Here is a 17,927-nt window from a genome sequence, read left to right as displayed (position 1 = left end):
TATTTTTGTCAACATGATTAATCTTCATAATTTACCCCTTTAATTTTAATTTGACAACAAAATGTATAGATATATATTTTACCTGAATGTTCATAATATTTTGGTATATATATATATATATGTAATTGAATAAAGTTTAATTGTTGATAGTTATAAATTGAACATGTTATATAAAATATTCAAGTTGAATATAATATAGTATAATATAATAATATTGTACATGGTCAAATATGAAAAAAAAAGAAAAAGAAATATATCCTTTTTCTTATATATAAAATATAAAATCTTTTAAATCATTGAAATTTTTTTTACGTGTAGAGAAATACTTGTTTTTTATATTCACAAATGTAGTATTAATATATATATATATATATATATATTTCTTGAATTATGCCATAATATTTAATTTTAAAACTATTTATCATCATCTTCTTCCTCTTCTTCTTCTTCTTCCTCCTCATCATCATCGTCATCATCGCCATCATCATCTTCGTCTTCCTCCTCAGCAACATAATCCTCTTCATCGTCGTCATCATCTGCAACATATTCTTCTTCATCGGATTCATCCAATTCATTATGGAAATCTTGTTTTTTCTCCAAATCATTGGCATCATCTTGTATATTAATATTTTTGCTTTTCAAAAAGGTAAGTAATGGATTATACTCGCTTTTATCAATATTAGTGTATTCATAGCTCATTCCTCTTTTGTGTTTAATAATAAGAGAAAAGAAACGGTGTTGATTAATATTTCCTGTTCTCTGGAAACTGAGTGTTACAATATCATCAAAAGAAATAAGAATAACCGGTTTCACAATAAATAGGAAATATTTATTTAATGGATAAAGTTGACCACTTGCAGCTCTATAACTGCAAGTAATACCATGCTGGTTTTTAGAAGTTCGATAATCTCCTGGAACAATAACATTTTTATTAACTAAGGCAGTAAAAAGTTTGGTTACAACATCATGAGCTTTTCCTGAAATAGTTTTTTCAAGTTTATATTTTGTCATAACTTCGTCACTAGCACTTATATCTAATTCCATATCATCATCATTATTTAATTGTATTAAAATAAAAGGATATTCAGTTTGTCCTTGTTTCATTTTATTACTTAAACTGAATATTAAAACATATTGATTAGAATTACTTTTTGGTACTAAAATCATTTTATTAATATTAGTATATTGTATATTAAAATCATAAGATTTTCCATGTAATTTAAATGTGCTGGAATACATTTCAATATCATATCTACCTCTTGGTACTAATAGAGGTATATTAGATAGAGAAGCAATACTTTCACTTTTGGTATCTCCTATATTTACTTTTTCTAATAAATCATTTTTTAAATTCTGGAAGTTTTGATTTTCATCATTTTCATGTGGATAATAAAAACGTATTTCAGCTAAGAAATCTTCATTACCTTTATTATTATTTTCATCATTTTTAAATTCCATAGCAATATCTGTTTTAATTTGTACATTTAACTGATTAATATTATTCGTAGGTAAATTAAAAGCATATTTATTATCTATATCAAAACACAAATTAGAATTTTCTAATTTAAATTCTCCCCAGTTCCATCCTTTCGTTGCTATCTTTCTATTATTTAATCTTATATTAAAATATTTTTGGAAATGTTGCGTTATTTCATTCACATTTCTATCTGGAAATCCATCAAAATATATTATAATATTCTCTTTTGATTCACCTAATTTTAAATGTAATCTATTATTATTATAGCTAGTTTTAATCCAACAACCTTCATCAATATCACTACACTTATACTGATATACATTATTTGTCTTTTTATTTTTCCAACCCAAAAATTCATTCGACATCCTAAAAGACCCAAAGTCACTTCCACCAAAACCTCGAATATTACCTACTGACAAAACGGGACTACTACCGCTGGATGTGTTATTATCTCCCATTTTTTTTTTTTTAAATTATATAAGAATAGAGGAAATTAAATAAATATTGATATATAAATATATATATATATATATATATATATATATATATGGAGATTATTTTATCTCTTTAAAAAATAAATAAATAAATAAATTAACGTAAGAGAATTAAAATTATTTCAATTTTTTAAGGTGTATATTTATTTAAATACAACTTCTTTTTAAAAAAAATACATAAAAAAAAAAAAAAAAAAAAAAAATGGTGTGCAAAAATATGGACTAATATTGTATAACTTTTAAAAACTCGAAATATTCCTATTAGAGGTAAAAATGATATTCAAAAATATATATTCACATAAAATATTATATTAATAAATAAATAAATATATATATATATATATATAAATATATAAGTATATATATAAGTGTAATGTTAAATAAAATCTATTTTAAATATAATGTATAAATAAAATATAAACTTAAAAAATATATTATTACACAATTGACATAAATTATATTGAGTTATTTAAAATTTTCATATATAAAATATATTCATAAGGACTTTAAAAAAAAAAAGAAAAAAAGAAGCTAAGGGGTATTTAAAACACATCACAAGGATATATAATGTATTTAATTTAAATTATTCATTTCATTATGTTCTTAATAGATTATTAATTAAAATTATTTAAAAATGTTTTTATTAATATTCATCGTATTCTTAATTTTTATATCCTCATAATATTATTTTTTTAATCTTTCTTTACTTATTTCTTTATATTTTTATTTCTTTATAACTTTATTTCTTCTTGTTTTTTTTTTTTGCCTCTTTCCACTAATTCAAAATGAAATTAAAAAAAAAAAATATATAATAAAAAATAAGAAATAAGAAATAAAATAAAATAAAAATAAATAAAACAAAATAGATATTATTATCTTTAATGTAGTTGACAAAACAATTTATTTGTTTATATTATATTATTATATATTATTATATATATGTTGAAGCCCTAGTGAAATAATAAAAAAATAAAGTAAAACAAAAAATAAAAAAAAAATGAAAAAAAAGAAAAGAAAGGAATATATAAGTTTTAGCACAAAAATGTAAAACCCATTTTTAATATATAATAAAAAATTCGAAACATAGATTAATATATATATATAAAAAAAAAAAAAAAAAAAACAAGCCTTATTAAAATAATATGCATAGAATATATATTATATATATATATATATATATATATATATGTATACATTTATAAAATGTATATATTTATAACCTGTTTATGCGGAATAACATTAACGGTATATATAAAGTTTAAATATAATATATTATATATATGATCAAAATTTATACAATGATGTATATATGAAAATGGAACAATAAGAATTATTACGCCATTATATATTTTAATATATTATATAAAATGCTTTTATATATGAGTAATAAATTATATTTTAATTTTATTATATTTATGTTATATATAAAAGTTGGATTCTATGTTTTTCTGAATTTTCTTTTTTTTTTTATAAGTCTTAAAAAATATATGTATATATTTATTTTAAATATATTTAACTATGTGAAATAAGGATGTACAATTTTGATTTCCCCAACATTTTAATATAATATATAAATATATATATATATAAACATATCATTATAATTGGTCAGTAGTATGATTTAGAATTATGAATGAATATATTTATATTATTTTCTAAAAAAATCTTAATTTTTTATTTCTTTGTGATACTTATACTTGTCATTATATATATATATATATATATATATTTTATATTTAAATATGTACGTGTGCATGTATGAATACATCCATATTATGTTTAAAAAAAAAAAAAAAGGCTCATTTATATTTAGTACCTAATTGGTCCTTATTAAAATTACGAGTGAAAATATTTAACCACTTTAATTTTGGTTGAAATACATTTGATTGCTCATTTATTATTTTTTTATGGAAATGATTATCCTGATCGTTATTTTGTTTAACTTTTTTTGATTTAATATTTGTGTGTGAAATATGTGAAATCGAATTATTACTTAAATTTGGATATTCAGAAATATTTTTTTCATTATGATTTATTTTAAAATTTTTTTCATTTTTATTTTTACTTGTTGTATCTTCCTTTTTATTATTAAATAAATTGATATCACTATGCATAGGAATGTCTTTTGATAAAGTGTTTTTTCTTAAAAATGTATAATGATTTTTTGATAAAGAATATAACATATAATCACGTAGATGATTATCCCAATTATTTGATGATATAAGATCATAATGAAATATCTCCTTTTCATTCATAATATTTTTTTGTCGACAATAATGTTTTTCGGTAACTGAATATGTACCTAATGTATCCTTTATATTCATTAAATTATTATCATATGTATTTATTTTATTATATATATGATTATTATTATTTTGTGTATTATGCGATATATTTAATTTATTGAAGTTAATTTTTTTCATATTGCTTTTATTCATATTATCATATGTTTTATTCTTTACTACACAATCCATATTTATGTTTTCCATAGTTACTTTTTTTTTCATTTCATTATATGATATTATATTTGAGTTATCAAAATAATTTTTATCATTTTTATCATTTTTATAATTTTTGTTGTTTTTCTTGGTCATTAGACTTTCTTCACTTGTTAATATGAAATCGGATACAACATTATCGACTTTATAATTTTTGACATTATCATTAAATTGTTGGTTTGGTTCACATTTCTTATATTTTAGATTATACATATTATTAACATATTTTTTGGTTGGTATGTTACACTTTTTATTATTTGAAATACCAATTTTATCATATATTATATTATTATTAATAATTTGTTTCTTTGTTTTTTTATTCAATTCTTCATTTGTATGTATAAGAGGGAATTCATGACTTAATGACACATTTCTTGCTATAATATTTTTGAATTCTTTATTTGATAAATTATTTAATATATTATCTCTTATTAAAAATATATCACTACTATGACATTTTTTAGCTATACTAGTTATACTATCTATTTTGTTGTTTTCATTTTTATTTATATTATTTAAATTAGAATTATTTAGGTTTATATTATATATGTTTATTTTATTTTTATGTTCTATCACATAATTGTTCATATGATCTACTAATAATATATCCTTCTCTCTCCTATCTTTATTATGATCATCATAATAATAATTAACATGATTTTTTATATTTCTATTAAAATGTAACATACTAAATGATCTTTTAAGAGAAACGGAATTATTTAGATATAACACATCATTTTCGTTCTTTTTAATTTTGTTCATATAATCCATGTGTTGATTCTTTTTATATTCCTTACCAATAAATATATTACTTCCATTTGATAATATACATTTTTTATTATTTAATATATTTTTTTTTTTCGCTCTTTCTTTTTTGTTCTTTATTTCTTTATCACTCAAATTTGTAATGTCTAAGCAAGAGGCTTCGTCATCAATATAAAAAGTATTATTGTTATTAGAACTACATTTTTTTATATCATCATATATATTGATCTGTTCATTTTTCGTTATATTGCTAATTTTATATTTTATCTTTTTGTCTGAGTATGCTTCTTTCAAATCAGCTTTATTAATGTCAACCTTATTTGTATATGTAGACGTTTTGTTTTGTATATCGAACGAATATTCACTATAGGAATAATTTTTCATTAAATTATTATAGGGGTATTTGCAATTTTTGTTATATTCAAGTTTATTTGAAGAAAAATGTTCAAGATTAGTTTGAGTAAATATATTATTATATAATACACAATTATTAGATAAATCGTGGTATATTTTTTTATCCTGATTAAAAATATTTTTTACCGAATTATTTTTTATATCTTGGAATCCATCACATATACTATTTTTATAATCGGAAATACAATCATTAAAATTCCTAATATTAATTATATCATTTTTTTTTTCATTTTTTCCATACAAAGAACTATATTTTTTAATATGTTCTTTATTAAAATAATTAGACGTTTCTATTTTTATATATTCATTTATATAATCCTTATCCATTAGCTTCATGTGATTATTCCCTCGTCTTGTATTCAACATTTTTTGATCTTCTAATATAAACATTTTATGTTTTGTAAAATTGGCTTCTTTCTTATGTTCATTTTTTTGTTTTTTTTTTTTTTTATTGTTATAGTTACCTTTTTCATTTATATCATACTCTTTAATATTTAATCCTGATATTTGTTCATATTTGTTATGATCAATATTTTCAGGATTATTGTAATCATGATAATAATTAACATATTCATCTTTATCTATATAATTGTCTTCATTGTTATCTATATAATTATGTTCATTATTATCTCCATATTTATCTTTATTATTATGTTCATCATTATCTCCATCTTTATCTTTATTATTATGTTCATCATTTTCTCCATCTTTATCTTTATTATTATGTTCTTTATTATCCCCATCTTTATTTGCTTCAATTTTATGATCGTTATATGAAAAATCACATTTTACTTCATTACATTCATCTGGTGTATCTACATTTATAATATATATTTTTTCTTTTCTTTTTATTTCATATATACTATTACTATTTCTGTTTTGAAAAATATTACCATACATTTTTGTATTGTCCTTACTATTAATATTTGACATCATTATTTTGTTATCAATAAAAGGTTGCTCATTATGTGTATTGAAAACATTATTTGAATTTATAATATCTTCTTTTATATTACCATTTATGTTATATTTTATGTGATCCATATTTATATCTTCCTTGGTCTCTTCATTTTTCTCTTGAACAATAGTACTATATATTTTATCCATTCCATAAAAATTCATATTTTTAATAATTTTCTCCGTATTTTCATTTCCATCTGCATTTAATGAACATACTGAAGGTTTTACATACACATAATTTATATCATCTGTCGAATAAACACATTCCCTCTTAATATCACCATCAACGTATTTGTATGAATAATTATTATCCGCACTTATATTTGTATTATTATTATCATTATTATTATTATTTGGATCTTCTTTTATAACATGCATATGTATATTCTTATTCTCTTTATTTTTATCCTCATTAATGTTACAACACTTTTCATTATTATTTGACAATTCTGAAATTTTTTTTTTATATAATTGAGTATCATCAACCTTATTAAAATTATTCATTTCATGCATGCTAACAAAATCATTAAGATTTTTTGCTCTATCGTTTATTTCAATATCACTATTTGTATGTTTGCTATTATTACCGTTTTCACTATGTTCATTCATTTTACTTAGCTCAAAAATATTATCACATTTTGCATTATTTACATCTTTCTTGATAAGAATATAGGCTTCCTTTGTTTTATTTATATTATCATTATATGTATCTCTCACAGTTATATGTTTAGTGCTTGATATATTATTGCTATCTAAATTATTAGGAGAAATAATTTTGAACTCACCAACATTTATATTATTATTTTCCTTTTCATCCACCACAGAATTATTATATGCACATTTACTTTGTTCATCATTTTTTATATCTAAAACATCATCATTATTATTTACAGGAAATTCTTGTGATAGAGACTCTTTTTTATGTACACTATCTTTTTTGATAGTATCATTAGGTAATTCATTAGTTGAACAATACCATATGGTAGATTTTTCAATATTCATTTTGTTAACATGACTTTCGTTATCCTTTATATAGGATGATGATAATATTTTTTTATCATATGAGGAGTTATTTACATATTGAGAAAGGCTTCCATTATATATACTATCATGTTTTATATAACTTATGGGTACATTATTTATATTATAAGAAGAGGGGGTACTTCCTTTTTCATACACACTTGAATTATATGAAATAAGCTCACTATTATTAGTCCCACATTTTTTATTTTTTTTATATACATATTTATTATATTCCTTTTTTCGATCATCATCATCATCATAATAATAATAATAGTAATTATAATATGGTGTATTATTATATTTCTGTTTATTAATAGATAATTTATTATTTATATATAAATGTCTATTTGTATCATTTGAAATAATGTGATTATTTAATGCAATAATATTATTAAATTTATCCGCTCTAATGTTGTATTTAGTTCTATTCAGTGTGTTGTTGTTTATATAATCCTTAATTTTATATGTACTACTATTTTTATCCTTATTAATAAAATTATATTTTTCTACATTCTTAATTGCTTTATCTTTTATATAATCATCATTTATATGCATATCATTATTTTTTAAATAATATATTTTTTCTACATACTTGTTTTCTAATCGGGATATTTCTTTATTTGAACTCTTATTAATAAAATTCACATGTTCATTCATATTATTATCATTTTTTTGATACATGTACATTTCATATAATTTATGATCATTACTAGAACATATAGAATGTAGTTTATTCATATGTACTACTTCTTCATCCTTTTTATTTTGATTACATTTACTTTGCATACAACCTTTATTATTATATTCATAATGCTCTACATTAAATTTATTATAGGATACTATATTATTATCTACTTTGCACATTTTATTTGGAATATTATCTGATGATATATTATTATTATCATTATTATTATTATTAATCATTATATTTTTTTTTGCAATAATATTATTATTACCATTTTTATTCCCTACAACCAAATTGGCTATCTTATTATTTATATTGATCTCTTTTGTATTTTTGCTACTTAAATAATGTCCTACCTTTTTATTTATCACCTTGAGATCTCCCACAACTTGATCTTCTTTTTTCTTTAATAATGTTTCCAAATTGTAATCATTTTTATGTTCACCTGGAGTATTATTATATTTGTTATCACCCTTAAGGTAATATTTCATATGATTATATAATACCTCCTTCAAATTATTACTATTAACATTATTATTGTGGACACCATATAAACTGTTAGTAATGCTATCCAATTTATAGGTATTTTCCGCTATATTATTTTTGTCTCTTAAATTATTCACTTTTAAAATAGCACTTATATTGTTACTCATATTATTATACACATTATTCATTATATTGTTATGCATATTGTTATTCACATTATTATTCACATTATTATTCACATTATTATTCACATTACTATTCACATTATTATTCACATTATTATTCATATTAGTAGTGTTACTATTCGAAATAGTTGTGCTGTTACCATTACTATATAAAGAGTTAGTACTACTATTATGATCATTTTTTATTAATGCCAACCTTTTATAAATATTATAATCCATAATATTCTTATTTGAATATATTGGATATCCAACAGTTGAGGATATGGGAAAATTTATTTTTTTATTTATGTTAGACATCTCTAATCTATTTTTAGCTGTTCCAGCTAGCCACTCATGTTTCATAACTTCATCAAGCGATAACCTATTTTGTGGATTAATATTTAACATAGCTAATAATAAACTTCGTACACTTGTAGAAAATTTATTAACACGGTTTTTAGGAAATACGATTTTCTTTTTTATAATTTCATTATATGCTTCTTTTACATCTTTATCTTCACTATCATATGGAAGTAAACCAAATAACATAGCATATAATATTATACCTAAGCTCCATATATCAGCTTTTTCACTATTATATCCATTGTTATTATTACAATTTAATACTTCAGGTGCTGCATAACTTAACGTGCCTACAATATCATGATGTAGTTTATTTTTCTCATTTATACAGCATGCACCAAAATCACCAATCTTTAAATCATACTCTATACATGAAGGTAATTTACCAACCCTAATCAATGTCTTCTCTTTTTGTGATATTTGTATTTTACATAAAAATATATTTTCAGGCTTTAAATCTCTATGTGCAATATTATTTTTGTGCATATATTTCAACCCTTCCACGATTTTACGAAAAAAATATTGAGCACTTACTTCGTCCAAATAGAGTTTCTAAGAAACATAAGAAGATCACCAAAAAAGGAAAAAGAAACGAGTAGTGAGAAAAAAAAAAAAAAAAAAAAAAATATAAAATATATTTATATTAAAATATATAAATGTATATATATATATTAATACTTAGTGAATATAGAAAAAAATAATATGACCATAATTTTTCATTCTCATACCAAAAAAAAATATATATATAGCCTCTTATGTAATAACACACAAACATATATATATATATATATATATATATATATATATTTATTTATTTATTATTACATTTCTAACGTATGATATTAAATCCCCCGCATCGCAATATTCCATAATTTGGATAATTTTATCCTTAGTCTCTAAAATGTTCAATGTTTTAACAACATTCGGGTGATTCATCATGCATGATATTTTTATTTCATCTTTTAATTTTTCAAATAAACCAATATCACCTTGTACTGTGGATTTATCTATGGCCTTCGCAGCAACGAATGTATCTAAATAAGTGAAACAAAAAAAAAAAAAATTTTTATTAATAAGATACATATTTATATATATAAATTTTTTCTGTTTATATACTAATTAAATTACCAGTTGATTTGTCTAAGGCCACATGAACTTGACCCACAGAACCTGTATTTATTTTTTCTAAAATGATATAATTCTTAATGTGATAATATTCTAATCTATCACATAATTTTTTTTTTGAATAAGTTGTTTGAATTTTTTTTCCATTCGACAAAAATACATGAAATAATTCTTGTCCTTTCCTTAGCCCACTTGACATTACACTATCAATGTGATCACCCCATTGTAAGCTCTGAGCTTTTTTAACTTCAAAATGGAAGAGAAAATGCATTTCATAAAATATTTTATATATATATATAAATAAATAAATATATACATATATATATATATATATATATATATATATATATATATATATATATTTTCTTGAATTTTTTTATTTTATATTTATACTTGCAATGAAGTCTATGATACTTCTAACTTGGGGGCTCGTAGATAGATAAAGTTTTAAAAACTAAAACAAGGGGGGAAATAAATAAATAAATATACATATATATATATATATATGTTTAATAATAAGACGTTCATGTATTTCATCATTTCCTTTTGTTTTCTCATTTAACCTGCCATATCAGAAATACATTTTCCGTTAGTTGTAAATCAAAACATGTTACGGACTCAACGTTTGGGAGCTGGCGAAGTTCATTGTCCCACTCAACTTTCCAGGTATCCGTTGTAGTCATTATATACAAAAATGTAAATATAAATAAAATTATGGTATTACCATATATCAACAAAAATATACAAAAAAAACAAAAAAACAAAAAAAAAACAAAATAATCAAAAAAAAATTTTGTCACACAAACATTTTTATTACTAAAAAGAAGGAATAATCAAAATTATACATTTAACCAAGAAAAAAAAAAAAAAATATATCTTACATTTTCAATTAAACATATTTTGTAAAAGACAAGATTGTAAAAAAAAATTTAATAAAATAAATAATAATGTCAAAATTTCAGACAAATTAAATTAAAACAAAGAGACAAAAACATTTAGTGCTTATACTACCTAAATTAACAACTCATCAAGAACAACTTAATTAATATTAAACGCTGAAAATATTCACAATTTCATAATTTCGTTCATTATACAAAAAAAAGAAAAAAAAAAAAAAATTATTTATGTATTTTTTATAAATGTATCTGCTACACCTAAAGGAACAAACAAAAAGAAAAATATATAAGTATATAATAATGTGTGAAATATAAATTTGTATTATCTTATTCTCTTTTTAAAGAGTTAAAAATATATATATATATATATATATATATATACATACATATCCATGTATGTATGATAAAATGTTCTTTTTTTTTTTTTTTTTTTTTTTTTTTTTGATTTCGAATATACAGTTCAATAAATAAAAGAAAAAAAAAAAAAAATAATTATTATTTATTTCTTTTATATTTTTTCAAATATATACCAAAATGATATAATTATATATTAAAAAAAAAAAAAAAAAAAAAATTAAAATTATCAAATATATATATATATATATATATATATTATAATAACAAAATAGAATTAGACCAAATTTACAATAAATATCTTAAATAATATTAATGGTAATATTATTGGGGTGTCTTTTTTTTTCTTTTTCTTTTAAATTAAAATTTTTTAGTTACACATGTGACATATAATTAATGTCAAAATATGATACTCCTGAAAAAAAACTAGAACAGAAGATAATATTAATTAAATATATATATATATATATATATATATATATTTCTTTTATTTAATATAAAAAATAACTTAATGTTACATGTTGCAAATGTGTAATTATTTTTATTTTCCTTTAATGAATATACCCTTATTTATTTAAAAGAATAAAAGGAAAAAAGCAAAATAAGGAAGAGGTCTCCAAAAATAAATATATTAAAATAAAATAAGGCAATTGAAATTTTCTTAATATGATATAACTATACATTCATATAGCACTTTTTTGCAGACCTCAAAATAAAACAATAAATGCTTTTAAAAAATAAATATATATATGAAGGTAAAATTTATATATGTATATATATAAAACTGTGGAACTACATTAATTTTTTTTTTAAAAACTATTTATCCATAAAAAAATAGAGCTTTTAAATAAATAAATAAATAAATATTAATTTTTAAAATAAGGAAAATATGTATTTATATATATATATATATATATATATATATTTCTTTGTGATTCCTTATCCTCAGTACCAGGAGAAATATTTTTTGGAAAAGTAACTTTTTTTTTTTTCTTCATTTTAGAGAATACCTTTTATAAAACTTTAATTTATATTTTACCTTTCATTTTTGAAAAGATATTCTATGAACTCATATATATATAAATATATTTATATATATATATATATAAATAGATATATGAATATACTTTGAACCTACACCTATTACATTATACCTTTGCCTTCCATATATATATATATAGATATATATTTTTTTTTTTCTTGTGCTCGATTTATTATAAATCTCCCAATATTTTGAAAATAAAAAAGAAATATTAAAAGTTTATTTTTTTTTTTAAATTGTTATTCTATTGTCGAACAGAAAAAAAAAAAAAAAAAATATTCTTTTCAAAATATTGGTGGTCGAAAAAAAAAAAAAAAAAAAAAAAGCATAAATATATAAACATATGAACATATAAATATATAAAAATTTATAAATATATATAAAATATTAGGACTTTGATATAGAAAATATTTGATCGAATTTTCTTTTAAATTGTAACCTATAAAAAAATAAGATAATTACCATTTTTCCTTAGATATATTAAGAAGAGTATTCCTTCTTTTTATTTTACATTATTGGTTTTTTATCAATATTTTTTTTTTTGTGGCACATAAAATATTATCCAAATAATAACGCTTCCTTGTTATTATGGTATGTGTATTGTCTTAAAATATTAATTATACATATATATATATATATATATATATATATATATATTACATACATAATATATATATAATTGATGTATACACACATTAACCATATATACGTTGTGGTTTTCCCATGGTACTTTTAATATGTAAAGTTCTAATATTTTGCCAGTTCTTTTTTAAGAGTGATACTAAAAAGTTAATTGCATGTACGATATTAGATCTTAATTCTTCTTCTTTTAAGTTTGCATGACCAACAGGAACACCCATACATAAAACTTTTTTTAATTGAAATTTAATAGATGATTTTAATTCAAGAATTTTGTCATTTATTTTATCATTGTGTGTAATTAAGGAAGGAAATTTACCTGCCTTATTTAAACCTGGACCAAGTAATTTAGGAATTTGAGGTAATATAACCTGACTTGCTAAAAATGCATCATACTTTTTGGCTAGTTTCTTAACAAGAGTTTTATCTTTATTTAATTTTTTCATAGCTTCAATGTCCATATAATCTAATTCTAATTTTTGAGCTTCTTCTACATGTACAGCATCTCCTAAAATACATACTTTTAACTTCTTACGAACTTCATTAGATAACCTTACGGTACCTGAGAAACGTTTATCTCTTTGAGTATCATAATCCTTTAAACCTATTTGGAGTTCAATTGTTTCTACAAATTTTCTCTTTTTTTGTTTGGTTCCTTCAAATACGTCGGAAATGGCTTTTTTAAGTAAATCTTGATTCAACTTGCTATAAAATTAAAACATATAAATATATATATTATGCATATATTATATATATATATATATATTATACATATATTATATATATATTATATATATATTATATATATATTATATATATATTATTTATTTATTTATATTTATTTATTTTTATTTATTTATTCTTATTTCTTATTACCTCATTGTTTTAATATAAATTATAAATATATTTCAAATTTGAAAAAAAAAAAAAATTATTACAGAAAAAAATTTATAAAAATTTTATTTTTCTAATTTATTAATTTTATTAATGATTTGTAATTGTATTCACTTTTTAATTTGATTCTTCAATAATAATAAATTTGTAAAAAATATTGTTTTGTTTTGTTTTTTATATTTTATTATTTTTTTTCAATAAATAAAAATATGGGCTTATTATATATAAAATGGTAAAATTATAGGGAAATTGTTTTATTTATATTTTGAAAACAAAATTTTTTCTTTAAATAGTTTATTATTAAATGTAATAAATAAATAACTTTATAAAATAATTATTTTATTATATTATATTTTATATTATTATTATTATTATTGTAGAAAAAATGTTAAAAAAAAAAAAAAAATTAAAGAATATATAAATTTTTACATATATATTTTATTATTATTTAATTATATTATTATATACTGTCATAAAACAATAATATATATATATTTTTTTTTTTTTCGTTTAAATTTATATTTATTATATATATTTTATATATAAATATATAATTTTTTTTTACTAATAAAATGAGAGAATTTTATCGAAATGTGAAAATTTAAAAGAAAAATAAAATTAATTTTTTCTTTCATATTATAATAATTATATTTATTTTTTTTATACATATATGATGATTATAATATATATATATATATAATAAATATTATTATTATGATAATATTAAAAATAATTGTATATATAACTTATGGGGGGAAATATAAAGTATAACATTACATTATATTATATACGTATAAATATATTATATAGTAAATATATATATTTATATTCAAAAAAATACTATACACTAAAAAAGAAAGAAAGTAATGTTAAATATCAGAGAGTAAAGAGCACTTAATTAATATTTATATGTGGAGGTAGGCAAAACAAAAAAAAAAAAATAAAATAGGCCTTAAAAATATATGCTTAATAAATAATAGCATTTATATAATATAAAATATATAAATTTATGAATATATATATAATAAAAAATATATATTATTTTAATAGTATATATTTTTAATATCCTTTTAAAAGATTAAAAAAAAAAAAAAAAAAAAAAAAGTATATTAAAATAAAATCATTCAAATATATAAAAATAATAAATATTAGAATGTTATACATAATAATATTATATTATATATGCATATTAATTGAGCCTTTTATCAAAATATATATATTATATAATATATATATATATATATATGTATATTCATATGAATAATAATAATAATAAAATATATTTAATACTATTTTATGAAATAATTGAAAAACTTATAAGAATAAAAGGAAAAAAATATATAGATATTTATTGTAAAGCATAAAATACATATGTTATATTTTATTTATTTTGTTCTCATATTTTGGAGTTCAAAAAAATATAGATTATATATTTATATATCATACCACGAACTTATTTATTTCTTCACGGCAATACTTTTCTTAAATGTGTTGCTATATATATATATATATATATATATGTATAATATATATGTATTTATATTTATGTTTATATTTATTTTCTTAACTTATTATTATATATAAAATTTATAAGAAAAAAAAATTGTAATATCATTTATTCTTTTGGACCCATAAAATTATAAGCAAAATATATTAATAAAGATATAATTATTTTATTAAATAATATTATATTTTAATTTTTAAATATATTCTACTTTAATGCTAATTATATTTATTAAAATAAATTATATTATTTTATCATATATTTATGAATTGAAATGAAAATTTTTATATTCCCAAAAGAAAAAAAAAAAAAAAAAAAAGCAAACATTTAAATTTTTTTTTTTTGGCATACATTACAAAGGGAAAAGAATTTTAAAAGCATAAATAAAATATAATAACAATAAAATTATTATTTCATAGTACGTCTATTTTTTCGTATACAAAAATATATCTATATATATATATATATATATATATATTCTTGTGAACTAATAATAATAAATGAAGTCATATAAATTGGAATAAACCACATGAAATTCTTATAATTTTAAGATGTAATGGTATATTTATAATATATCATTTAAATTTTTGATACCATAAAGAAATAAATATATTTATATATTATCCATGTACCCCTTCTTTTTTTTTATGCATTCATGTAATATTATTATAGATTTTATAGAATATATTCTTTATGGATTTAATAAAAAAAAAAAAAATTCATATTCCATTATATACATATAATATATATATATATATATATATATATATATTTTTCTTTTTTTTTTTTTTTAAGAGAAACTATATTAAAGCTTTAAAAAGAAAGAAAGAAAAAAAAAAAAAAAAGGACAATAAATTTGTCAATTGATAAAAAAAAATAATATAATTATATTCTTATATATATTATTTTTACGAGATATTTAAATATTATTACTTTTATTTTAATAAATATATTATTATATATATTTATTATTTATTTTCCTTGGACTAACTATATATTTTTCATTGTACACAAATTAAAGAAAAAAAATTATTTTTTAATTTCTATATTATACAAAATAAAACAATTACATGTTTTATTATAATATTATATGAAAAAAAAAAAAAAAAAGTACATGAAAAAAAGAAGAACGGTATTGTTATTATATTACTTTTTAATACATTTAAGTATATCTATATAATAAATATATATTATATATATTATTATATATACATATACTTAATTTGTTTTCATGTTAACAAAATATTTTTAATTATTTGTTTATATATATATTATATATAAATTTTAAGTAAAGAATACTTATATATATTAATATTATTATATATAATTATATCCAAAAAATTTATTTTATTAAAAAAAAAAAAAGAATACATACCATTAAATATATAATTATTTAAACATAATATTATTTTTTATATATATATTTAATATATATTAAATAATAAATATTTATTATAAACATAAAATTAATAAAATACTTAAAACTATAATTTATTATAGAATTCTTGTTCTTAAGAATATTTTTCTTATATTCGAATATTAAAAAACAAAAATCAAAAATCAAAAAACAAAAATCAAAAAACAAAAATCCAAAAGCAAAAATCCAAAAGCAAAAATCCAAAAGCAAAAATCCAAAAGCAAAAGGCAAAAAGGAAAAAGCAAAAAAATTAAAATTATTTTATTAAATTTCTTTTATAATATTTTAATCATAATAATACAAAGAGAAAAAATATATATATTTAATATATAATATTATGTATATATTATATATTATATATTATAATATAAAATATTTATAATATATTTTTTTTAAATACGTTTTAGAATAAATAAACTAATAATTTATTTATATATATTTATATATTATTATATTAAACTTTATAGATAAATAAAAGAAAATATACAATCATTTTTTTTTTTTACTTTAATTCAAAAATACACTTAAAAATAGAACGTATAAAAATTATAAAAGTAGCAAAGCAAGTGTATTTATATATATATATATATATATATATATATATAATATTAAATATATATTTTTTATAAAAATAAATTATTAAAAAATAATAATATTATATATATATAATATATATTATATATATACGTACATATATATTATATATATATACAAACAATTTATATTT

General features: G+C 18.3%; 3 protein-coding genes across 3 annotated transcripts; all 3 read right to left on the bottom strand.

Moving 5' to 3' along the window:
• Nucleotides 1–414: 414 nt before the first annotated feature.
• PF3D7_1441400 (FACT complex subunit SSRP1, putative) lies at nt 415–1,935 on the bottom strand (the record flags this gene model as incomplete). Its single annotated transcript, XM_001348531.1, has 1 exon — nt 415–1,935. One exon carries the CDS (start codon nt 1,933–1,935, stop codon nt 415–417), a length of 1,521 nt encoding a protein of 506 aa, XP_001348567.1.
• A 1,835-nt stretch (nt 1,936–3,770) lies between these two features.
• On the bottom strand, nt 3,771–11,137 carry PF3D7_1441300 (serine/threonine protein kinase, putative; the record flags this gene model as incomplete). The annotated part of the gene is made up of 5 exons (XM_001348530.1): nt 3,771–9,881; nt 10,155–10,363; nt 10,458–10,700; nt 10,848–10,908; nt 11,018–11,137. 5 exons carry the CDS (start codon nt 11,135–11,137, stop codon nt 3,771–3,773), a joined length of 6,744 nt encoding a protein of 2,247 aa, XP_001348566.1.
• A 2,304-nt stretch (nt 11,138–13,441) lies between these two features.
• On the bottom strand, nt 13,442–14,266 carry PF3D7_1441200 (60S ribosomal protein L1, putative; the record flags this gene model as incomplete). The annotated part of the gene is made up of 2 exons (XM_001348529.1): nt 13,442–14,090; nt 14,262–14,266. 2 exons carry the CDS (start codon nt 14,264–14,266, stop codon nt 13,442–13,444), a joined length of 654 nt encoding a protein of 217 aa, XP_001348565.1.
• Nucleotides 14,267–17,927: the final 3,661 nt, after the last annotated feature.

The sequence above is a fragment of the Plasmodium falciparum genome (genome assembly GCF_000002765.6).
Source record: "Plasmodium falciparum 3D7 genome assembly, chromosome: 14".
Taxonomy (NCBI): domain Eukaryota; phylum Apicomplexa; class Aconoidasida; order Haemosporida; family Plasmodiidae; genus Plasmodium; species Plasmodium falciparum.
This window is presented reverse-complemented; position numbering and strand designations above follow the sequence as displayed.